The sequence below is a fragment of the Toxotes jaculatrix genome, chromosome 18, assembly GCF_017976425.1.
Source record: "Toxotes jaculatrix isolate fToxJac2 chromosome 18, fToxJac2.pri, whole genome shotgun sequence".
Taxonomy (NCBI): Eukaryota; Metazoa; Chordata; class Actinopteri; family Toxotidae; genus Toxotes; species Toxotes jaculatrix.
This window is the reverse complement of record NC_054411.1, coordinates 13,421,712-13,445,175: the sequence shown is the minus strand read 5'-3', so window position 1 is coordinate 13,445,175 and position 23,464 is coordinate 13,421,712. Positions and strand designations below refer to the sequence as shown.

The window sequence follows — 23,464 nt, the reverse complement described above, 5'->3', positions numbered from 1 at the left end:
CACTGAGCTACGCCATTGTCACACAAGATCTTACTTGCACTCTTTCAAACATGAAAATCTACATGAACAAGACACAATCTCAAATAACTTGCAGCTATTTGCTCCTTTCTGGACATCAAGTAGAATCCATTTAATGAAAAAAGTAAAATAAAATACAGAAATGTGAGTTTGAAATATCCTAATGTTTAATGAAAGGGTGATGTACTGATCAGCAAGAAAGGGGTACAGTAAAACTACGAGGGAAAGGGAAAAGAGCTTGGTACTCAAAACATGTCTGTCCATTTCAACTGCAATACGATTCAGTCCAAAAGAACTGCTTGCCATACCCTTGTGCACTAGCTTGTTGTGTGTCAAGGATGCAGGTGGAGGGCGCAGGGGAGGAGGCGCAAGGGTACTACAAAGATAAATGTGCTGTTGTTGTCACATAGAAGTAAAGGAAACGTAAGGGAAAAAACAATTCCTTCTAGTTTTAACTATATCCCTCTGATCAAAGTTCAAAATGGAAGCACCCACCACGCGTGTGGAGCTAACTGCTGGGACTGATCGCGACTTCCACTTTTCTTACATCTGGGGGTGGATAGGTTCTGTTTTTTTGTTTGTTTTTTCCTTTTTCTGTTGGTTCTTAAACCCTCTTCAGAGTGCACTCATACAGCATAGAGTTCGTAGATCTTCTTGGCGCAATACGCCAGGGCAGCCAGTGCTATCGTATTATGGAGTCTCTTTCTGTGGATGTCATCCCTGCGTACCAATACCACAGGCGTCGAGGAGGTGAGTGTATGCAGGGGCAGCCGTGAGAGTTTTTGGCTGTCATATTCCACCTGGTACTTGCAGCAAGGGTCAAACTGCCATGAGATCCCGTAGAGGGCAGCACAGGCCACACTGAGGGCGCCAGCGGGCAATGCCACATAGCGCGAGTATTCAGCGGGCAGTGAAAGTGGCGTCAAGAGGCAAGCAGCGCCTGACAACACGGCCGTCTTGTGCAGGCAGTTGCCCACTGTAATCCAACGGGCCGTCTCATCTCCGATGCGTGTGGGCTCAATAACAATGTATTTATACTGGGCCTCCAGTGCCTGCTCCAGCTCATACTCAAACTGGTCCTGCGCATTCTCCCCATTGTAGATCTCGTGCACAATGTAGCAGTCTGTCGCCGCCATCACTCCCCTGTGCAGAAATAGACAAACAGGCAGGGAACAGTGAGAGGAAGAGTAGAATATCAGGAGACTGATATGCCTAAACATTCCCAGCTAGTTATTATCTCGCAGTATTTCCCAACTGAATTTCCAGCAGGTTTACTATGTCAAAACAGTTGTAACTATTACTCCCATAACATACAAATAATAATTGACATGCATATATCAATTTGTTTTTGGTAAAGAAATACATAATACACACACACACACATCAAACATTTGAATACCCATTGTTTCAAATGTGTATGCTGGGACTGCACAAGTAAATTAATTAATATATTATTTATGTTATATTTCAAGTGACGTCCACAAAATACTTTGTCTGTCCAGCTACCAAAAACTTCCATTGTGAGAAATATGAATTAATCCTTAAAACGCTGCAATTCTGAGTCAGTCGCCAACACCTCTTTGATATTTTAGCTTTCCAAATAGAATAAAACAATTAACAGTTTTCTGTCGATCGTCGACTAATATTTCCGGTCCAAACACCCCTGGAAACGAATATTTTCACGCTTATTTGTAAATCATCGATAAGTATAACGAACACGCTTGTGTGGACACTCTGAGGCCTTCCAGTTCATGTTGACAAGATGACAAGCAAACCCTAATGACTAGAGAGATAACATGCTTATTTGGCTCAAAGACAGCGGGACGCTGGCGAAGGGGATAAAAAATTTGAAGTCACATTGAATACTAGTGAACATTATGTTAGGATCGCCGAGCGGGGAACATAATGTACATGAGTGTCGGTTAGATAACATCAGCTAACTCGCTTGCATAGTAGAAAGTTAGAGGAATGGGCAGCTAAGTTGAGGACCGATTTACTTTCAGCACAGGTCGACAAACACAGCGGACAACACTGTTAGCTCAGCCAGGACTTTGCAGCATGTGAGCCGAGGCACATCACATCAGCGCCCGAGCCAACATATAGTTAAACTCAACTTTTCCCGCAGTTAATCGGCTGGTGTGAAATAACCAAAACATCACATGAGCTGCTAGTTTGTTTCCTTGCTAACGCTAGCTAGCTGTACACGTTAGCCCGCTAACGTTAGCCAACCATGGGACAAAATTCTGACTTGTCGTGTTGGCATTCAACTTTAAATCCCCAACGGTATGCACGTTCGGAATCTGGCGAATGATGAAATCGACAAAACAATGCATTATATTGAAACATTTTCGTTTAATGGCCAAGATGTGAAGTAACTGACCTCTCCCTGCTTACTGGGACACCGCGCCTCCTTCCCAGCGACGCCATGTTGGAGATACAACCGTGATTGCAGTTGACGTATGACAGCACCCAGCCTTCTGGGTAATGTAGTGTATCAATGCCATCGGCGCATCGCTTAGTCTCTATTGTGAACTACTGTTCCCATGATGCTATGTAGACAGCGTACCTTTACATATTTTATAATTGCACATGGAAGTTTGAGAGGTCAGAGCATATTTTAAACAAACCTTACACTGATGAACGGCGGTGTTTTTTGTTTAGAACATAATAATTAATCAAGCAACTGAACTTCCACTAAATACAGGAGTTATTTAGATATTGTGTATATAATTGTGTACGTGGATTGCATGCACAGTTGAGTCGGCTGCAACATACTGTATACAGTATGTAATATAACGTCCCTCTACTTTTGTGATAGAGTTTGTGTTTTGTAGGCTTCTGGGTACTCACCCATATTGTGTGCTCGCGTGCTCTGTCTCTGTGTCCCCCGTGCGCTAGTGAGGGCTGCCTGTCCGCGTGCTGTAACCTGACGCCGGTTGGATGTAACAACTATAATGGCTCCGTTCAGGAATCTGAGATCAGCTGAAACCAAATGCTGCGCCAGTGCGTGACGTAGCCTATATCAATACAAATCTCATCAATAATGAATATCTTTAAAACGGTGATTCTGAATGTTTTCTGGACCCTCCATGACCCTTCAGGACCTCAGACATTTCAATCAAGAATCACTTCACCTGATGTGGGCAAACACACATCAGCACATCAAATAATCAATTAAGTCTTGTGTTGATTGTTAATCTACTAATCTTCATTTTCTAACATATAGGTCTGAATGCTGTTTCAGTGCCATCTCCACACAGCCAGGAATACACTGATGGAGAGATACTGAGTAATCTATGGATATTAAGTATAAAAACATTCTGGGTTCTGTAGCATCTAGTATTTACAACATCCCAGTACTGAAAGTTGGTATAGGATGCTTGGTCAGATCCTCAGGTTTGTTTACTTATTCTTTGATCGTACAGGTCCTAATTTAAATAAGAAAATAAAAGAAAAGTATATTTTATGTGGACCTTTAAAAAAATTTGGTGCATAGAGCAACTTGATGTATTTGGATAAATGAACAGGATCAACATATACAGCCCTAGTCCCACTAAAATACTCAAAATGCTGCTAATATTTCTGCAGACCCTCAATATGTGACCATGCCATTCTTGATACTGCCACCAGGCGGCGCCAGAGTACGGATTTTTCAAACACTATAACAAGTGGCTGGATTAACAACATATCAACACAGGGCTTGTGCTGTAATTGAGTTTGGAAATCGACTTTGATAAAGATAAGCAGCAAATATATACAACTCTTGCAGTCTGGTCTGTATTCACTCAAGGTTTGAAAAACTATTCTGGTACCTTGGGATTAAATCTGTAGTCTACACCATATAAATACTGAGAAAATGAATACTACTGTTCTGTTAGAAACAGACATTTTCACATTAATAATGTGATGAGTATTTGATTTATTTACTTATCGACAACAAGAAAGAAAAAAAAAGTCTCAAGCACAAAACAGTTAAGGATTGGTACATTTTCACACATTTGGTAGAACCACCTGCTCAAAACTGTTTAATCAGGTATTTGTTTCCTTTCAAGAAAATACACAAACAGAAATATAAACATAAAAAATGAAATAATACCTCAAATATCCTGGCCTATAAATAGGTGTGTGCCACCTAAGGGATGGTTTTACAAAAGGAAAGTAGTTTCCTACAATTTCCTCTCTGTGATTCTTAAAGCAGATGGTCTGCTTTACATGTTGATGTCTGCCCTGCCAACACAGTGTGTTGAGTAACCTGAGGTATTTTTCTCAACACTTTAGATTGTCAACAGCAAAAGCTCCTGAAGAGCCAAAAAAGGGAAAGTAACCCATTTAGTCAGTAAAATGATGACCTCTATCATTAGTTGGCTAAAGACACCTTGTGGGTAAGAAAAAAATTGATCAAATGACAAGAAAAAAAAACATAGAATGTAAATGCCCTGAATATAGTAGAGCTGCTTTTCAGCAGAGATATTTATTCATATCCAAACTGAAGTGTTGTGCTGCACAGTGACAAGCTTCAGACTCAATTTACCGTGTGTCTGTAACATTTAACGTGTACGATGGAGAAAATGGGTCAGACATCGAAGGTTGTGTTCTTTGGTGTACAAATCCCTGCACCTTTGATTTATCAATTTATGACTCCAATAATGGACAGTAAGTTTCTGTTACCAGGAAGAATGGAAGCAGACAGAGAAACAGTGGAACAAAATTGAGAATTTGGGAAAAGAAATGCCCTCTAAACACAAAAAAAATTACCCGTTACCCACCATATTTATGCCTACATCTTTTTGCAGTTACCAAGGGGGGGGGGGGGGGGGGGGGTAAATTAGCTTGTTTCAAAGATGCAATTAGCATTCACAACTTCTATACTAGCATATTAGCCCTAATTTCTAAGGGTGGGGAGAAAAAAACCCCCAAAACTCAAAGAATATAAAAAGGGGACTGAAATACAAAAGTCACCGTCATTTGAGAGTCAGTGAAGCCACCGTTGCTTCCATCCAAACCATCACAGAGAAAGATGCCTGGGCCGTTTATCCTGTAGTGCTGTTCACAACCAGTGAGTCCAAAGGAGGACAGAGAATTTGCAACATAGGATTGGACTCACATACGTCGTTCTCATTACATACCTAACACTTGCATATAGTCAGTGGTGGGTATACAACTTGGAGGTTTCTGTCTGAGGTAACAGGCTTCAGTTTTGGTTAGGTGGTTTGGTCATGTTTACAAGTCATGACCAGCTGATTCACTTCCTGTTTCTGGTGAGTGTGCATCCCCATGTTATGGACATAACTGGTCTGTCAACCCAACCTTCAGTTCACAGACATCTTCCCCATGAGATCAGTTGTCTCTGGATTCACTCAATGTTATGTTTAACAATGCCTGGAAGGTCCTTTATATATCAGCCTGTAACTCCAAAGCATGCTGCTGCTGCCACACAGTATTTATCTCCTGGGAGTTTATTTGTTGTTCTCTTCTCTTTCAGAGCCATGTGGGGTCATTGATAAATATGTTCAAAGTACTGAGGCTGAGGATTCTCTTTGACATATTTCTGAATGTACCAGCAGGTCAGGTGGGCTTTCAGATCCTCTTCTACCACAAAATCCATGGCTGCCTGCCATCACACAAGCAGAAAATCACATTTAAATTGTTCTGACAGGGACTTTATCAGGCAATATTTCATATGGTCATGGATTTTCACATGTAAGTACTTGTACAATGTGTACTGTACAAACAAAATACTGGTCTTCCATTTCACACCATTAAATTGTGCATGTGAACATGCCAAAAATGTATATGATCAAAATATAACAAATAGGGTTTTTTTCAGAAATGAACAGAATGGGAAACTCTGTCTCTTCTCTTAAGACTGAATCATAAAACTAACCAGTCTCTGTGAGCTTTACCTTGGCCAGGTGCTTGGCAATTCCTCTCCCTCTGTAAGCATCTGGAACTTCAGTGTGTTGCAAGTCCACTGTCTTTTTCCCAACATACTCGTACAGAAGAACAGCACGATCATGTGATCCTGAGGGCAGACAGAAGTGATAGATCTCAGTTGTGCTTAAGCTTTTCTCCACCCCCACCTGGTTGCCTACAGCTTACGTACATCAACTTAACCCCACCTTGTTATGTCATATTGAAAATACTTAAAACTTTCAGTGTGAATGTTTAAGGGCTAATTTCATATGGCAGATTCACTTAAATTGTTCACTGTGACAATGGACAACACGACAACGAAAAAAAAACTTGTACTACTACATGCATGCTACAAACTGTTATGCTAGATCAACTATAAAGTCTGGGCTTTTAAAGCTGTGTGTAAGCCCACTGCATAAGATATTGATCGAGCTGCAGTAGAAGCTTGCAGTCTACATATAATACTACAACATGGCTGCTCAATAAGGCAGGGCATGAGTAATTTGACATGGTGAACAACATCAACCAGTGAGCATTCAATCACCTCAAATTAAGAGGTTGAACTTGTTTGATATCCATGTACAGTGATACCGAAGGGTGCCACTATAGCTGCCAATATAGCTGGGCGGAAAGAGACAAGAAACTGATAAATATCTTCATTCAAGGAACATTGGCTTCCTCTTTTATTTTTAGCTGTGAACACATCTGACAATGCTGTATTGTGCAAGATCATCTAAATATTTAGATGATCAAAAATAATTTTCACAAAATGTTAAATGATATGCTTTAGTCTGTTGTACACTGAGCAAGTCAATGCCAAAACAGAGGGCAAAACAGGTGCCAAAACACATGAATGGGTATGGGTGATAAAATACAGGCCATGTTTAATCTGAGAATATGAAATGACTGGTGTTTTAAGCATAATTTATACAAGGTTGGGGGGAAAGGAACTAGGTTGTTATAAGGGAACTTCACTTTGAAGGATAACTGATAAATTCATAAATGTCTGTCAGAATGTCTTTTGTGGCTGGATGATGTTGAAGGCTGCTTGTTTGCTTTCAAGGATGAAGTGAAGAAAATGTTTTTGTCGGGCCAAAAAAAACAAACAAAAAAAAAACAAAAAAACAAAACAAAACAAGCTGGTGGAGTTTCAAGTCAAGGAAGTCAACAGCTTTGACCAAGTCGTCTGTTCAGTTCCTGACACGAAATAATATCTGAATAAACACGGTGACAGTCCGACCATGTGAAATGAATAACGCTTCTATCTCTGAAATGGCAGCTGGAGTTATCAATAAGGGCACGACGACGATGTTAGCAGCAAAGAAAGCTACACCAACCTCTGAGCTAGCATTAGCCAGCTAGCATGCTAATGTTTACATGTTGAACTTACCATTCAGTCTTATAACAAACTGCCGGCGCTTTTTATCGTGCTCCACCTGAATCTGAGAGTTATTTGCGTCGAAGACATTCGCCTGCGCTGCCTGTGCCATGGTAGCTCGCTAAAGTTGACGATGATTCCTGAGCCTCTCTATAGCGTTGCTAACCAGAAATGGCTAACATGGAATGATGAACGGTCAAAGCAAAACACTCCAGCCAACGAAATCAGCTGTGAGGTCACGTGACGCCCAGCCAATCACCGCTGGAGCTGCCGGAGCGCAGCAAACAGTGCACACATTTTAACTGAAATCAGTCCCAATTTAAAGATTTAGTTAACTATAATGTAATTTATGGTTATAGTTTTTATAACAAACGGGGGGAAAGGGGAAGAAGCACAGACTTTATATTAGACGGCTGAGATTAAATCAAACTGAGACTGCAGTAGTTTCATTGCAGTAAAGCTTACTACAATGAACTGAAAAAAAAAGATCAACATATGATACACTGTGTCACAATTGCATGTTTGATAACACCAGGATAATCTAATATTTAATATAACCACTTTAATATTATGAAATCACCTGTGACATCAGGCAGTTACAGCTACTTAGAGGTGCTTCATGGATATATTTAGCTAAGAATATCAATGGGAAACAGTTTATCACTTAAAATCAGAAAATTAATTAACTTGCTCCTGATTTACTTTAAATTGTTTAGCTAACGTGTTTCACAATGATACACAGTGTTCCATAATGAAATAACTGGAAATCATTCTACTTTTAAACTATGACTGATTTAAATATTCCAGTTTTTTTTTCCAATCTCCAATTCTACTTTTTCTTTTGATATAATGATTTTTTTCTGTTCATTTTAAATCTCAGTCTTCTGCTTTATACTTTATGCCTAGGCCGTACACAATTAAATGTTAGTTAGTTTAGGCACTGAATCTCTCATTGCATGATGTGGTGTTGGCAATTCAAGACTAGAATCTTTCTCACATCTAAACTGACATAATGCAGTAGTTTTTCTTGGTGTATAAAAAGTGCTTTTCTTCAGACAAGTAATGGGTCAGATCAGGTCACAGCTTACAGATCCACGGTGACAGCTGTGTCGCTGTGTATCCACAGCAGAGCAAATGCACAGTCAGCGGTCAAATCCCTCTCAGCTGTACATGAGTGAGTTCATGTGTTCACTTCTACTAATTTAGATTCTGCTGATGTAAAATAAGTACTTGATATGAACCTGATAGACTTTTAAAGTATTTCTAGACATTATTGGCAGGTACGTCAAGTTCACTAACATTACTGGGTAGTAATCCTGTTAAGCTGTTGGCCTAATCCTGCAAAACTCTAATAGAGTTTGTCAACTCTGGATGGGATTACGTGTGTGTGTTTCTTTGGGGCACTGCTGTATGGACCTGTTTGTGATTTCTTCATTCTGTTTTCTGCCAACATGAGAAGAAGCACGCTTGTTTTTGCAGACTGATAATTATGTCAGCCTTAAGTTCTCAATTTTAGCTTAGTGGTCCCACTTGGTGTATTCTCATTGTTCTGCTGAGAATGATGTCCAAGAAGGAAAGGTAAGTCAGTTTGATGTTTGCTTGTATTTACTCTTGATGGATATGGGTTTAATTAAAAAAAAAATCATAGGATTATAGACTCTATTGGCAGCTTCTATATTCCTCACACACGGCTGCCAAATCATGTTATGTTTCTTGGCAACATCTTGACAACTCTGTGTGATCAAACCAAGAGAAAAAGACCATTTGTTGCAGCAGTTATTTGACCACCAGTAATGATTTTGCATTGTGTTTTTTTTTTAAACAGTACAGCAGGCTTATTTAGGAAATAGCATGTTAAATTGTTGAGAGGGCATGAGGAGCACAGAAATTATCACTACCTCAAATTACCATTAACCTCATTAACTTCCATTAACACCCACAAACTGTTTATGAGATGCTGTACCAATAAAAAGTAATACTGTTGTATTTAGTGAAAGTGAAGTCTGCCAGGATGATTTATGCTGAACTGCTTTAATCTTATCAATAACAGGTGGCATGAGACTTTGATAAACTCTAAGACCAAGACACCTACACAGAAGAAAGGGGCAAAGGTAAGAACCAAATTCATATGGAAATTCAGAACTGATGGTCAGGTAATGACTTAGAGAAGTTTTGTTTGAACAGGAATCTTACCAGAGACATCACTGACTGATTCATTGCATTGATTAGACTCATTTCATCTTCAATGTCTCATCAATCTCATCATTTATATTCTGTGATAAAGTGTATAGTCTGTGATAAAACTGAGACAGGGACAGTAAAGATTATGTTTAAATGGTCAAATCATACCCAGTTTAACATAAGTTTATGTTATAAAATTGGCTACGTTTACAGTGTTTTGTGTTGTTCATTTAATGTGGTCACAGTTTCCTCAGAGTGGGTGCATATTTTTTGCGTGCATTCGGTTTGATTTATATGGCCATTAATGGCTGAAGATCAGATCAGTGCAGTTAAAACCTCCACAAGTCGCTAAGTCAGGACTCTTTGAGCCTCTTTTAATTGATTTCTCTGTCGTGTGGTCCGGCCACAGATTGATTGCCTCTGCAGTTGGTGAGGTTGCATATACTGAGACTGGAATAGACTGCCCATGTCTGATGGCTCTCCAGTGCTCAAGTGTGATTAAGTTTAATGTGTGTGTGTGTGTGTGTGTGTGCGTGTGCGTGTGTGTGTCCACGATCACAGTGTCGGTCAGATGGTACTTAAGCAAATTAAGTGATCTTGTGAGGATTAAAAGGTTCTGTCCAGCAGTTATTGGATTGTATGTGTCAAGGAGTCCAATCTGGGATGGGGGTGAGCAAGAGGTGCAATGTTTGACATCTAAATATTTTCTTCCCCATAACTGAAAAACAAACAGAGCTTTCTAGTGTTTTTTGGTGGCTTATTTTCTTAGACAATCACTATTTAGTCTCTGCTGTCACTCCCTTTCTTCTCTCTCCTAAAGGACCTAGCAGCACTAACAGTGCCTGTATTTAGTGGCGCTAAACAGGCTGGCAGCAGTACATCTAAACCCAGTGCTGGCTGTGGAAGGAGCAACAGCCTCAGCAGGAGAGGTAGTGACTCGACTGCGAGTGGCAGTAAAGTTGGTAGCAGCTTGAAAAGAGGCAGCCTCGGCCACCAAGGGGGCGTTGGCCACAAGGGTACCAGACAAGCATCTCACCCAGGAGGACCAGGTCTCCGCCTCTGCAGTAGCCGGAGCTTCTCGTCCCTCCACACCTCATCTCTCACTGCTGCTCCATTCATGAGGAGCAGTCGTTCTCTCAGCAGGCTCGACCAAAGATGCACTGGACAAGGTAAATTTATTCATGCTTGATTTATGATTGTTTCTTTGTATTTCTTAGCTACAAGCTCAAAAATTCTCTATATTTCTATAAATCTAAATGTGGTGGCTCATTTGGATTATTTGTGAGTTCTTACTCTGCAACAAAAGAGCTGATAAATAAAAAACAAAGAGAAAAAAAAGATTTTGTAAGCAAGTGATGATAAATACCACCACAGAAGCTTCCCCAACAGTTTCATAAACAGTTGTTTCTTGATTTTTTGTCTCTGAAACAGATTCAGACCATGCAGTTCCAAGCTCACAAATTAAAAAAGGACAAACTTCAGACAAGAAAGTCCTGTCGTCCTCTGTGGAGCAAATCAGGTTTGGTGTCAAATCAGGAAAAATGTTATTGTTGTCCCTTAAAAATGCTGTATTTCAGCTGAATGATAGATGGTAGCAATGTTCAGTCAGTAAAAACTGGTTTTGTCCATTCCATTGATGTTTTTGTCATTAAGGGATGACAAAGAGCAGTTTCATGGTGATGATGTGGGGAAAATGAAAACAAGCATCTCCTCTGAGCCACCGGAGTCTTCCTCCTCTCTGGTCTCCACCACTGCATGTCATCATCATGGCAACAAGGTAAAGGAGCAGGAACTTTTAGTTTTTGTATGTATAACTGTATGTGACCTGTCACTGCTGATGCTGTGATTGAGGCTCTATGGGCTATAGACATCAAGAAGTTAATGTGTAAGGACGTCTTGGACCCTTACATTTGGAAATTATTAATGTGGTCCCTCCACGTAACAGTAGACGTCACAGTGGCTGTAATCATCCAATTTCTAAGTTGTCAGAAATATCATAAATCAATAGTCAAATAAAAATATTTAGCACTCTCTTCAATATCCACAGCAATTGGCATGCTACAGGAATCCTTTATGTGCTCCGTGCTGTTTACCATTTATAGTACATTGCTTTTTTGAGTGATGAAGCTCTGATTAACTGGAATCAAATTAAAGATTCATGTCTTTTTGTTTGTATGTTTGTGCTTCTGCATGCATTTGTGCCAGTGCACTTGAGGCTTAGTCGGTTTGTGTATTTGTAATGCTTCTTATCCTTTTCATACCTTGGAAATTTGCATGTTTTGTCATTCCATAAATAATTACAAATTCATAAGATTATTTAGGAGTTTCTTCTAAACTAAACATGTAAACATGAGTTTAATGAAGTGGAAGTCACTGGGGTATTGAAGGACAGGAATTGCTTTGTTCAATTTTGGGACTCTTCCGTGGTTGCCCTTACATTGAATTTATAGTTTTATTTTCAACATTGCTTCATTTAAAACCAACTTTAAGAAATGCACCAAGAGAACGGGTTAAAATGAACTGAATGGATCCAATACATATAGATCTTGATGATCAAAGACTGTGTCTCACCACAATTAAACTCATTCTACAGTGAATCATGAATCAGATACTTCAGAATGGAATTTCCCAATGTTTTTGACTTGATGATGATTTACATTTATAAGAGAAGATCATTTGGAAATGAGGTAGAAAAAAACAGGGATGCAGCTTTACCCTTTTTTCTGTGCTAGGAATTAAAACGGTCTGTCCCTGATGTCTCTCGCTCGTCCCTCCCTCGGTACCGCTGGCTCAAATCCGTTGAGTGCAGAGGTGTTGAGGCCTTTGCTATTGTGAGTCTTATAATGACACATTCTCATATTCAGCTTGAGATTTGCTTACTCAGAAATATCACTTTTAAATTATAAATGTTGATATTCATTAATAAAGTTATATATATATATATATATATATATATATATATATATATATATATATATATATATATATATATATATATATATATATATATATATATATATATATATATATATATATATATATATAATTTGTGTATTATACCTCGTTTACACTCAACACTGAACAGGATTATAATGCACAGTATTTCTTTAATCTGGTAAATAAAATGCTTTACTTCTTCTTCAGCCTGATCTACTCAACTTTAAGAAAGGATGGATGATGCTGCAGGATGCATCTGGGCAGGTGAACTGGTCAATTCACTGTCACTTTAGGAGCTGAGGCAGTGATTTCAGTATTTACCAGCTGATCTTGTGCTTTCTCTTATTCTGCTCTGACTGTGAATGTGTCTCCTATAGTGGCAGAAACACTGGTTTGTCCTGACTGACCAAATGCTGAGGTTCTACAAAGATTCAGTTGCTGAGGAGGTGCGCTGGAAAACAAACAAACAAAAAAAGGATAACTGTACCTTACAGCTGAAGAAGAAGGTCATATGTCTCAGGATGTCTGTTGATCCTAGCAAATTTAAACAGTGAAAAGGTTAAAAAACAAATCATGAGCACTGGCATCAGAAACTCAGACATATGACACTCTACTCAACATTAACTGTGAGTGAATGTCTGAATGTAGGTTTATGAGACAGACATTTGCCCTAAGCTGTCTTGTCCCCTTATTGTTTATTTCAGGCAGCTGATGTGGACGGTGAGATAAACTTGTCCGCATGTTTTGACATCACAGAGTACCCAGCTCAGAAGGACTGTGGTTTTCAAATTCATGTGAGTTCAATAGCTGCTACAATTTACAGCCAAATAAATGAATGGTTCATATCTGGCAACATATATTTCATCACATTTGATGTGGTCTGAACTGTGATTAGTCACAAAAACATACAGGTAATTGGCCGGATTTTTAATTAGGTATGATTAAAGCATAGGTGGATTTCTTTTGTCACTGAACCCATATATTAATGGCTCATTAAATGTATAGAGCAATAAAATAAAGTTACTCCGCTGTACATAGGCAGGTAGGTCAAAGAATATGTGGCAGTGTCTAACCAATAAGAGTCAAGAATCTTTAAGCATTGCTTTTGGTTGAAATTGCTGGTTGGGGCTGGAATGGAGCTGATTTTCATGCACATATCAGTGTCTACCATGAATTGTGCATGGACTGTTTTGTGAGACATTTCATTTGTCTTGACTATTGACCTGGTATTTAACTTTGTGGTAGCATATAAACTGAGCTCTGTGTCTTTGTATTGAGGCTTTAAAAGTATGAACAAGGTTGAGTTTGGCTTGTGTTACTTTGTTCTTCAGCCTATTAGATTCTTAAATATCTGGTGCAGGGATTCACATTAAGGAATCTCCAAGGAGTCTCCATGATTCATGACTTGCTGTGGCCTCTCTGGGATCATGGGCTTTTTTTGCTGGCTCTTGATGTTGCAGGAGTGATGTCCTCAATCGTGTAGCAACAGTTCATTTTTGATGGTACCCTCAGTGTTCTTTACAAAACCTCTAACTACATGTTGCATCTTTGTTTAGTTAAGTATGTATCTCCATGAATTTTTTGCAGGGAGATACAACAGGGAGATACATACAATGACTTATACTTGAAATATGGCTTCATAATACACATGCAACCATAAATTGTCAAGCTTCTTCTATTTTCTCATTGCTGAAGTTAAATCAAGGTAATGGCAGTTTAAATCAACTCCGACTATGTGTAATGACCTTAGACACAACTGTAAACTAGCTTTCAATGCCATCAGATCTTTCATTGTACAGTGTAAAATTGAATAATATTTCTTTTTCCACAGACCAGAGATGGTGTGTACACGCTCTGTGCAATGACTGCTGGGATGAGACGCAACTGGGTCCAAGCAGTGTTGAAGAATGTGAGGCCCAGTCTTACATCTGATGTCACAAGGTAAAGTTGTTTTATTTCTAAAAGTGCTGCATAATTAGTATCAAATTTGTAGATGGGATCTGCCTTTAGGGGGGATTTTACTGAGCATTTATCTCATGAAGAACCATGACAAGCCAGCTTTACAAGTGTTTTACAAATAACCCTGTGTAAAGAAGTTTTTTTTTTGTATTCTTCACAGCTCCCTTTCAGAACAGAAAACTCAACAGAAATCACATCAACCAGATTCAGAGTCAGCAGAGGTTGTGTGGAAATCTGAACAACCGAGCAGTAGTTTGCAAGAGCACAAAACCAGTGACTGTGCAGAGGATTCACATCAACAGCAGAAAGAACAGGAGACCAAACTGCAGCCAGAAAAAGAGCACATCTCTGCTGCTGGAAACTCTGCTCCGTCTCCCATCAATCCTCCGCAGCAGGTGGAGGAGGGTGACGGTGCTTCCTATCATCAGTGTCAGCTTCTTGTTGGAACCACACAAAGTGGTGAGTCATTGAAGAAACTAAGACAAATAAGAAAAAAGTCATTTTTTTCAGTAATTGCTTTCAAAATAAAATTAAATCCAATTGGAAATGGATGTAGAGTCATACTGTGTAGGACTGTTACAGTTTGATTTATTATATAGAAGTATAATTATACTTTGAAATTGATTATTATTATCCTGATTATTACATTCAAGCAGTGAGTTCTCAATATAACACTGCTGAAATCCACAAAACATTGCATTTGTGAATTTAAAATGCTGCTTTGCATGAATGGTTCTTATGTGCTCACATAAGAACACATGCCACAAACATTAATTTGCTCCGCAGACATGTCATATCCATATCAGCATATTGCCTCAAATCATATGACACTGTACTCAGTTTATTTCTGTGCACCAGGTGTGACGAATGCATCATCGTGTGTTGAAGGAACTGGGAGTCACAGCTCCACCTCCACAGCGGTGCCATCAAATGATAACTGCTCTGATGATCAATCAAAAATCGGGAGTGAAACCAAGCAGAGCTGGCAGGAAGTTAAAACCACACCCCAGAGCGAGGTGCAACAAGTATCAATAAAAACCACCTCTGAGTGTACGAAAGACGAGGAAACACTGCCGTGTGAGCAGCAAACTGCACAGCTTGTCAAAGAGGTGAGACTTTGTGTGCGTGTTTATGCAATTCCTCCTCCACCTTAAAGATAGCTAAGCCACAAAAAATCTATTTTTTTTATACCAAATGAAGGTGTCACAGGCAGGACATAAAAAGCAACTCAAAACTATTTATCCACAGCTGGAACAAACACAGAAGGAACTGTCTCGACTCCAGCAGTTAAACAGGAATCTGCAGGAAGACCTACAACGCGAGCAAGAGATTCATTCAGGAGTAAGGGTTCGTCCACAGAAGACACTCTAAAACATAAATAATGGTTATTTTTTGTGGTGAAGAAAGTAATATTTCACCATGTATGGCACAGTTTGTCCTAATTAAAGTTTACATTTTTCCCTGCAGAATGATCTTATTTCAAACTCCTCAGAACATGCTCTGGCTTTAAAGCGACTACAGAAAATAAACCACGACCTCCGCATTGAGCTTGAGGCACAGAAGAGGAGTCAGGAGGAGGCCAAGGAAGCTGAACTACGCCGAAGAGTAGATCTCCTAGCTCAACAAGCTCAGTTACTGGTCACAGGTGATGCCACGGCACTTGCACAGGCTCATCTCGAGCAAGATCGACGGCGATTTCACGAGCAGCAGAAGGAGTGGGAGCACTGTATGTCCTTGCTGAAGTCCCAGCTGAGCACCAGTGAGGAGCAGAGGAGGGAGGGTGAGTCCCGCTTGACACAGCTGCAGCAGGAGTTGCAGAGCTATCACAACCTCCAGCAGGAGGCTGGTTGCTTGCAGAAACATCTCCACGAGTTGAAAACTCAGCTTTGTGCCAAAGAAGAAGCGCAGGCTCAAAAAGAGGCTCGACTGCAGAAGCACCTCATGCTCCTTCAAGCAAGTCAGGACAGAGAACGGAGGAGCTTGGCTGCTAGTCTGGCACAGGCTGAGCAACACTCACAAGACCTCCAGGAAAGGCTGGACAGGGCTGAGCAGCAGGTGGAGAGCCTGACTAAGACTCAGACCTGGACCAGAGAAATTGAGGAGGCTCAAGAGCAACTTCAAGAGGAGCTAGCATGTACAGTTTCTGCTGTACAGAAACTTCAAGACGAAAGAGACCAGCTCGAACGTCGCTGTCAAGAGCTGCAGAACCAGTTATCTGAGGCGGATGGGGAGGTGAGCAGGCTGCAGAGCCGCTTGAAAACAGATGAGACACACTACTACAATCTTGAGCACTCGTATGAGAGAGTTTGTGAGGAACTGCAGCTGGCCTTAGGGAAGGTGCAGCGAAGGGAGTCCGAAACACAAGACATACGAGAAGGCTACGAGAGACTCCTCGATAGGAAGGAGCAAGAGCTGAGTGAAGTTTTGTTGAAGATGGAAGTCTTGGGTAATAGCTTGGAGGAGACAGAAGTGAAGCTGAACGAAGTGTTGAAAGTTCGCAACTGTGCGTCTTCTCAGCTGTCGTCAGAGCCTGTTCAGCATAATGAGAGACAACAGCAGACAACTGAGCCTCTCGTTGTAAATGACAGCAGGCCAAAGGCAACAGACAGTGACCAGCTGTTTAACATCTCAAATACCATGGATGTGGTTCAGGCAAACATCAGCCATTCTCATGAGCATGCAAGAAATAGGTCTCGCTCGATTGACCCGTCGTACCAGTACATTGTCACTGCAGGAGATGACCCAGAAAGGTTTATGTCTGTGATCCAGATACTGGAAACTAAGCTTTATGTGACAGAGGAGAAGCTTAGAGACATCACGCAAAGACTGGAGGAACACCAGAGTCACATCAGCTGCCAGGACCCCCACCTTTGCTCCCAGCTCACTCAGAGCCGAGCCACTGCCCAGCACCTCAGTCTGCTGCTTCACAGTCAGGCCAAGCAGAGCCAGCGCTTTGCCCAGGAGACAGAGAACCGCTGCAGGATTTTGGTTGGCAGGTTTCAGGTTGCGCTGAACATCATACACACCTGCAGGGACAGACTTCAAGCCACTCAGATTAATATTACAGACTTTGAGAAGCAACTTGCCACTGTTGCTGCCTGCCTTCAGCAAGGCCAGAAAGATGCAGAGAAACAACAGCATGAATCACACCATGCCGGCAAAGGAGAGGACAGAATCCTCAATGATGAGACATTAGCTGGGGCTGATAGCAGCGATAGTGCTAAAAGTAAACTCTTTGATACATTAGCCTCAGAGAATGACATGGCTAGTGTTAGGAAGTGTTTAATAAGGGAATTATTTGTAGTAGAAAAAATTATATCTGTCCTTCAGAGTCGACGTGACATTAGCCAACTATCCTTAGTACCAAGAGAAGATGAGGGGGATGTGGCACACAGGTACAAAAACATAATCTCCCAAAGAATAGCCTTAAAAACAGAAAAAAGGACTCCGGGAAAAGCAGAATGTGACAGCGATGAACCTCTGGAAAGTGCCATTGGTAGAGCCTGTGCTGAAGCTGAGCTCATTTATGCTGCCTTAAAATTTCAGCAGCAGTATGAGAGCCTGATTCAAGTAGATAATCAAGAGTGTAAAAAGAAGAGTCTGGCTGATATCAATCCCCCGGAGTTGGCTCCCTATGAGGAGCAAGTGAAAGTAGAGGGCAGAGGTTTAGAGGATGTTAAACAACCAGCTGAAAAAGACCAAACTGGAGATAAAAAGGTGGAGGCTGAGAAAGAACCAGAGTGGTTAGAGAAACTTATATCCCGGCTGCAAAGAAGGGCGAAATTCTTAAACCATCTCTGCCAGGAGGTCTCTGATGGACCAGTCAGTGAGTGTAGTATGGACCATAGTGGGGAAAATGATTCTGCAGCAGACATAAATTGGATACAGGAGCAGGCAAAGTTGATTTATTTGTTAGACAGGCTGCACTTGGATTTAGAACAGGAGTTACAGCAAAACAAGGTGTTACAGCAGAAACTGCAAGCTTTGTGCAAAGAGCAAGACACCACATTAATGGGTGAGCAGGAGGCTTTTAATCACACCTTATGTCAGCTTCAGGAGGACAACAGAGTGCTGAGAGAAGAACTAGAGCATGCTGAGCAAAAGATAATATCTGTAGAGACTGGGAACCAGAGACTCCTGGAAAACATACAGAAATTTGAGGATTATCATGAGGAACGAATGCAAAAACTAGAGACAAAATTTCAAGAGAAGATAAGGGAACTGCAGCAGATCCATGAAGAGGAGATGAAGCACTTGCATGGTTACTATACCAAAGAGAAACAGACCAAAACCTGCAGAGAGGCACCTGCTTTCACTGAAAGTAACTCTTCCCCACCAGACCAGGCTGTGTTGGAGAGGAAAACAAAAGAGGAGCTTGGGAATCGGATGGTGGAAGGTCATGTGTTGAGAGAGGCTTACCAGAAAGACCTCGAAAAACCTGAGGTAACAAAGACCTTATTTCTCTATCGAAAACTTTAAATTTTAAAGTCCCTTTCTACATATATAGATGTATATAAAAAGTATGTAAAGGTTTTTTTAGGGGAGTTTTTCCATATCTGATTCAAGGGTCTAAGAACAGAGGGTGTTGTGTGCTCAGGTTATAAAGCACCTCGAGGAAAAATTGTGATACTGGGCTATACAAGTGAATGCTGAGTCGACTTGATATATATTCAACAAACTATTTTTAAATTTCAATACAGGATCACGATTTCACTGCTATGGAGGATATGCACAGGAAGCTGATAGGAGATCTACAGCAGCAGCATCAGACGGAGGTGGCAGCTCTTCGGAGGGAGAAAGACCAGCTGCTGCAGGAGGAGACGGCTGCTACCATGGCAGGTAAAAGTTGTTCAGCAAGCGGCTATACAAAAATAAAAGCATAAAAAGTTTAATTGATTGACAAAGCATTTATATTTATTTTGCTGTGATAAAAGAAGGACATCCCTGAGATAATATGGGGACAGATCTACTGAATTGCATTAGATGTATGAATGTTTTTTTTGGAAAAAGGAAGACTTAAGAATTAGTTTACAAGACGCTTTGTCCATCATGAAAAGTCAAAAATAAGTTTCACAAAGATGAACCAAAATGAAGTATCTGGCACATAATTATGCGACTTACAAGTTACCGCATCTTGTGTTTTACAGCAATTGTAGCAATGAGGAGAGCCCATAAACAGGAGCTTGAGAAAAACAGACAGTCTCAGCACATCAGGGAGAGTGCTGACATGACACAACTGCACACTGAATATGAGTGAGTATTTACTGATCCTTAGAAGAATTAATCAATAATTACTAATCATTGGGCCTGTGTCGGGGAAGCTGTTTTTCCCCAGTTCCTTTTTTTAAATTTACTTGTTATTGGTAACCCCATATATATCACCTCCTACTTGTACATTTTCTTTCAAAAATGTTGCTCAACTCACTGTACAACTTCAAGTGTGCTTCTGCTCTGCTTTGCCATTGCAGGAGGGAGATCCAGTTATTGCACAAGGAGCTTGAGTTGTTGTCAGTTCAGCACACACAGAAATGCCTGGAAAACTCTCATCTGAGCCAAGAGCTGCAGGATGAGAGAAAATCCTTAATGCAGTACCAAAAAGAAAGCCAGGAGCTCCAAAAGAAACAGGTAAGTTTCTTTTCACATAGCTTTCTCAGACAGTGTAGCTGAACATTGAACATATGCACATCTCAATAGGTACATAATAAATATTTGCACACCTAACATATACTTCTTTTACTGAAGAACCTTAATGTGTGGTTAATTATACTGTGTTGATGTAATTTATCATGCTACAGGTGATTGTGCGGGTGAGGGAGGCAGAAATGGAGTTTCTCAGACAGGAAGCTTCTTCACTCAGGGAAGAGTTGAAGATTGCTCGACTGGTACTGAAATCTCTTTGAGCCTCTGGGGATCTGGCTGAATAACAATCTCCAATTCTAGAAATCTTCTCAAATCATAATTTAAAAACATGATTCATTTTCACTTTACATTAGTGGGTGATTCTAAATATATTATTTATATGACAAGAGTAACTCTTAAACATTCTGTGACTTTACACTGACATGTCTGTGTGTGTAACAGGACAAAATATATGCCCAGAACAAGCTGAAGGCTCTCTACACCAACAGCCATGATGAACCCCATCATGATGTCAACAAACTCAGTGAAGACTTCAAGTTCGCCACTTGGTCTCCAGGCAGAGATGCTTCAGGACAGAGCCTCAGTGAGACACTTCTTACTCTCTGTACATTATAAAATCCACTAACAACAAACTGAGATTTCTATTCAAACACACATTCAAGTGTTCATTTCTTCACTTGATTAAGGAAAAATGCTGCCTATTGTCCTTTGTCAGCCCAAGGCTGAAGAGATTAATTTTTAGATTCACCTTAAAGGAATAGTTCAACATTTTGGGAAATTAGCTTGTTTGCAATCTTGCCCCAGAGTTAGATAAGAATGATATGAACCCACGGTCAGCAGCTGATTAGTTTAGCTTAGCATTAAAACTAGAAACAGGGGGAAACAACCTGGCTCTATCCATAGCTAACCTGTCTGCCTCTCTGTCTTTACTATACACTTTGTTTTCTCAGAGGAATCCATGACAAACACTGGTAATGCAGCTTTTCTGAAGAAAACAGAGAAATCATCCCTCACACGTCAGATCAGAGGAATGAGATCAAAGGTAAAAGTTTCTGCTGCATTAAAAGGAAGGTTTTTGGAGTCATTACTGATTGACTACATACATAAATGTGTACATGTCTGTAATTGTAGGTTGCAAGTCACGTATAATTGTTAGGCTTAGTGTTTTAATACAGTACAACTTACAACAGTAATTTAAAATTTGACACTAGTCTTATTTTCATAGGTAGAGTCATTCAGTGCTTTTATTGTGGTAAATCTTGTCTGTTAGGGTTACGGTTAGGGGTCAATGTTAATGGATCAATGCAGAATGTTCCCTTTATATAAACAATTTTTAACCCTTTTTAATCCCTCACTTCACAGTGAAGTGTTTCAGTCATACTAAGTATAGATTAACAGCTTTCACTCATCATTTCATCCCTTATTTTTTTTTCTTATTTCTTTTCTTATGTATGTTTGACTTGTAGAGTTTGAAAGACGGTCTTTCTATTCAGGAGAGGATGAAGCTGTTTGATTCATTCTGATCCAAAGAAGATAAAAAGTTGGAATCTGCAAATCAGAGTAAGACTGTTGTTTGGTTGGACCTATTTAAAGACAGAGGATAGATTTCTGTCTATTATGCATGTGTAATTTTTGTTATTACGCAATATGTGTAACTTTTTTTTACTGTTTAAAAAGTTGATTTGTTGTTGATGTGCTACATGCTGTGAAAAAGAGATGTCAAGTGTAGATTGTGTGTGTGTGTCTGTATGTGTGTGTGTGTGTGTGTATGTGTGTGTGTGTGTGTGAGAGAGAGAGAGAGAGAGAGAGAGAGAGAGAGAGAGAGAGAGAGAGAGCCACTAGAGGGAGCAACAAACACTGGCTTTTCTGGATAAACTGAATCTGATTTCTAAAGGTTTGCTTACTATGCAATATAACGGAGTAATCACAAATATGATATTTATGTGTTCACAGTACATTGCACAGTGTAGCTTACAGACACACTGCCAGCGTCTTCATTAAAAGATAACTCAGTGTGTTGCATCAGTTGTTATTAACATATTGTACCACTAGATGTAGCATAATGCAATATTTACTCTGTTTATACTTTTTAAACACTAAAATCTGTTTTCCAGTTACTGCAAACAGAAGCACTCATGGAACTGTTTTATGACCAAAAATATCTGAGCTGTAAAATAAAATAAGGAAAAGATTTTTTAGGAAGCTCACCTTTTTTTAAAATCAGTAAATGAAAATAAGAATGTAGATTTTGTATTCTGACATCATTTAGTTATGTAAACACAGACAATGAAGCGCTTTTGTCTGTAAACCAAATATTAAAACATACTGTTTATGTCTCCCTTTTGCTCTCTGACAACATCTGATTGTGAGAGCCTAAGCAAACAACTGTCTGCGATGCTGAAATAATAATAATGCCAAGTCAGGTAAATCAGAGCTTTCAGACAAATTCCAGTTTCCCAGTCATAATTACAACTTGGAAGCTGTAGTTGGGAACTACAATATATTTAAACAATTAAATTACTGTAATAAATAATTTCAGTATCTCATGCAGCAGCGGTATGAGAGAGAAGGAATGTACCAAACTCATCCAAATACTTCAGCTTCATACAGTAAATTAAAATGTCCCAGGGTTTACAGTTTGAGGACAAAGACCAGGTGTGGATACTCAGAGGACACCGTATGTGCTGATATACCCGATCTGGTGCAGCTTTAGTGAACATGCAGTGACAGTGTGTGACACAGTATGAACCTGCGGCTCTCAGGAGAGCCCTGCAGCATATGAGGAGGCTGGTGCAGGGAAACACTGATGTCTGCTCTCACGTACGTGGGGACACACATACCGTTAGTCACTGGCGGAGCATCAAGTCTGCACAGAGCCTGCAAGTGATTACACACTTCAGCAGGGTCTCCAACATCATACCACCTGTCGTGCAGAAGGAGAAGAGCCAGAGAAATCACTGGTTGCAAAGATCCCAAACATTCCACAATAACTTCTCAATGACTGTCTTGTTTCTGTCTTTTAAAAATATACTGTTTGCCTAAAGTGGCTCACATTACTGAGAGGCATGCCACAGCTTGCCTCAGATAACCCTTTAAAGCTTAGCATGTGAAAACCTAGAATTATCTAGAAGAATCTAGCTACAAGGAGAGTGTGTTTTCTTTCCTTACTTTAATTTAGTTCAACTTTATTCTATGGAAACAGATTCCTAACAATAAATCTCTACATCTCCAGAGATTTGATTTCTGCGTAAATTATAAATCACAGCTCCCCGTTGTCCTTGCAGAGGACCTAGATCTGATGTTGCTCTGTTCCTTGGAGTCACATTCCTGAAGAGGAATATTGCACCTCATTAAAACTCAACACTCATCTTTCCTTTCCTGTGACTACTGCATGTGAAACTCCAGCCATGTGAGCCAACACTTTGAAATAGCAAAGCT

At 40.1% G+C, this 23,464-nt stretch overlaps 3 protein-coding genes across 3 annotated transcripts; 1 reads left to right on the top strand and 2 right to left on the bottom strand.

The window, feature by feature from the left end:
- Positions 1-109: 109 nt before the first annotated feature.
- On the bottom strand, positions 110-2,477 carry tmem11 (transmembrane protein 11). The gene is made up of 2 exons (XM_041061754.1): positions 2,399-2,477; positions 110-1,161 (listed from the first exon to the last, which is right to left on the bottom strand). Exons 1-2 carry the CDS (start codon positions 2,443-2,445, stop codon positions 645-647), a joined length of 564 nt encoding a protein of 187 aa, XP_040917688.1. The 5' UTR covers positions 2,446-2,477; the 3' UTR covers positions 110-644.
- A 1,440-nt stretch (positions 2,478-3,917) lies between these two features.
- natd1 lies at positions 3,918-7,488 on the bottom strand. The gene is made up of 3 exons (XM_041061755.1): positions 7,322-7,488; positions 5,922-6,040; positions 3,918-5,629 (listed from the first exon to the last, which is right to left on the bottom strand). Exons 1-3 carry the CDS (start codon positions 7,419-7,421, stop codon positions 5,513-5,515), a joined length of 336 nt encoding a protein of 111 aa, XP_040917689.1. The 5' UTR covers positions 7,422-7,488; the 3' UTR covers positions 3,918-5,512.
- A 1,839-nt stretch (positions 7,489-9,327) lies between these two features.
- Positions 9,328-21,549, top strand: LOC121198277 (myosin heavy chain, muscle). Its single transcript, XM_041062277.1, is given in 20 exon segments — positions 9,328-9,420; positions 10,311-10,659; positions 10,922-11,009; positions 11,144-11,267; positions 12,635-12,691; positions 12,805-12,873; positions 13,132-13,221; positions 14,259-14,368; positions 14,547-14,842; positions 15,446-15,495; positions 15,635-15,741; positions 15,850-18,733; positions 18,800-18,829; positions 19,087-19,225; positions 19,534-19,639; positions 19,855-20,076; positions 20,154-20,268; positions 20,468-20,609; positions 20,977-21,068; positions 21,493-21,549. Coding segments are annotated over 20 exon segments (5,220 nt in total).
- The last annotated feature ends 1,915 nt before the right edge of the window (positions 21,550-23,464 follow it).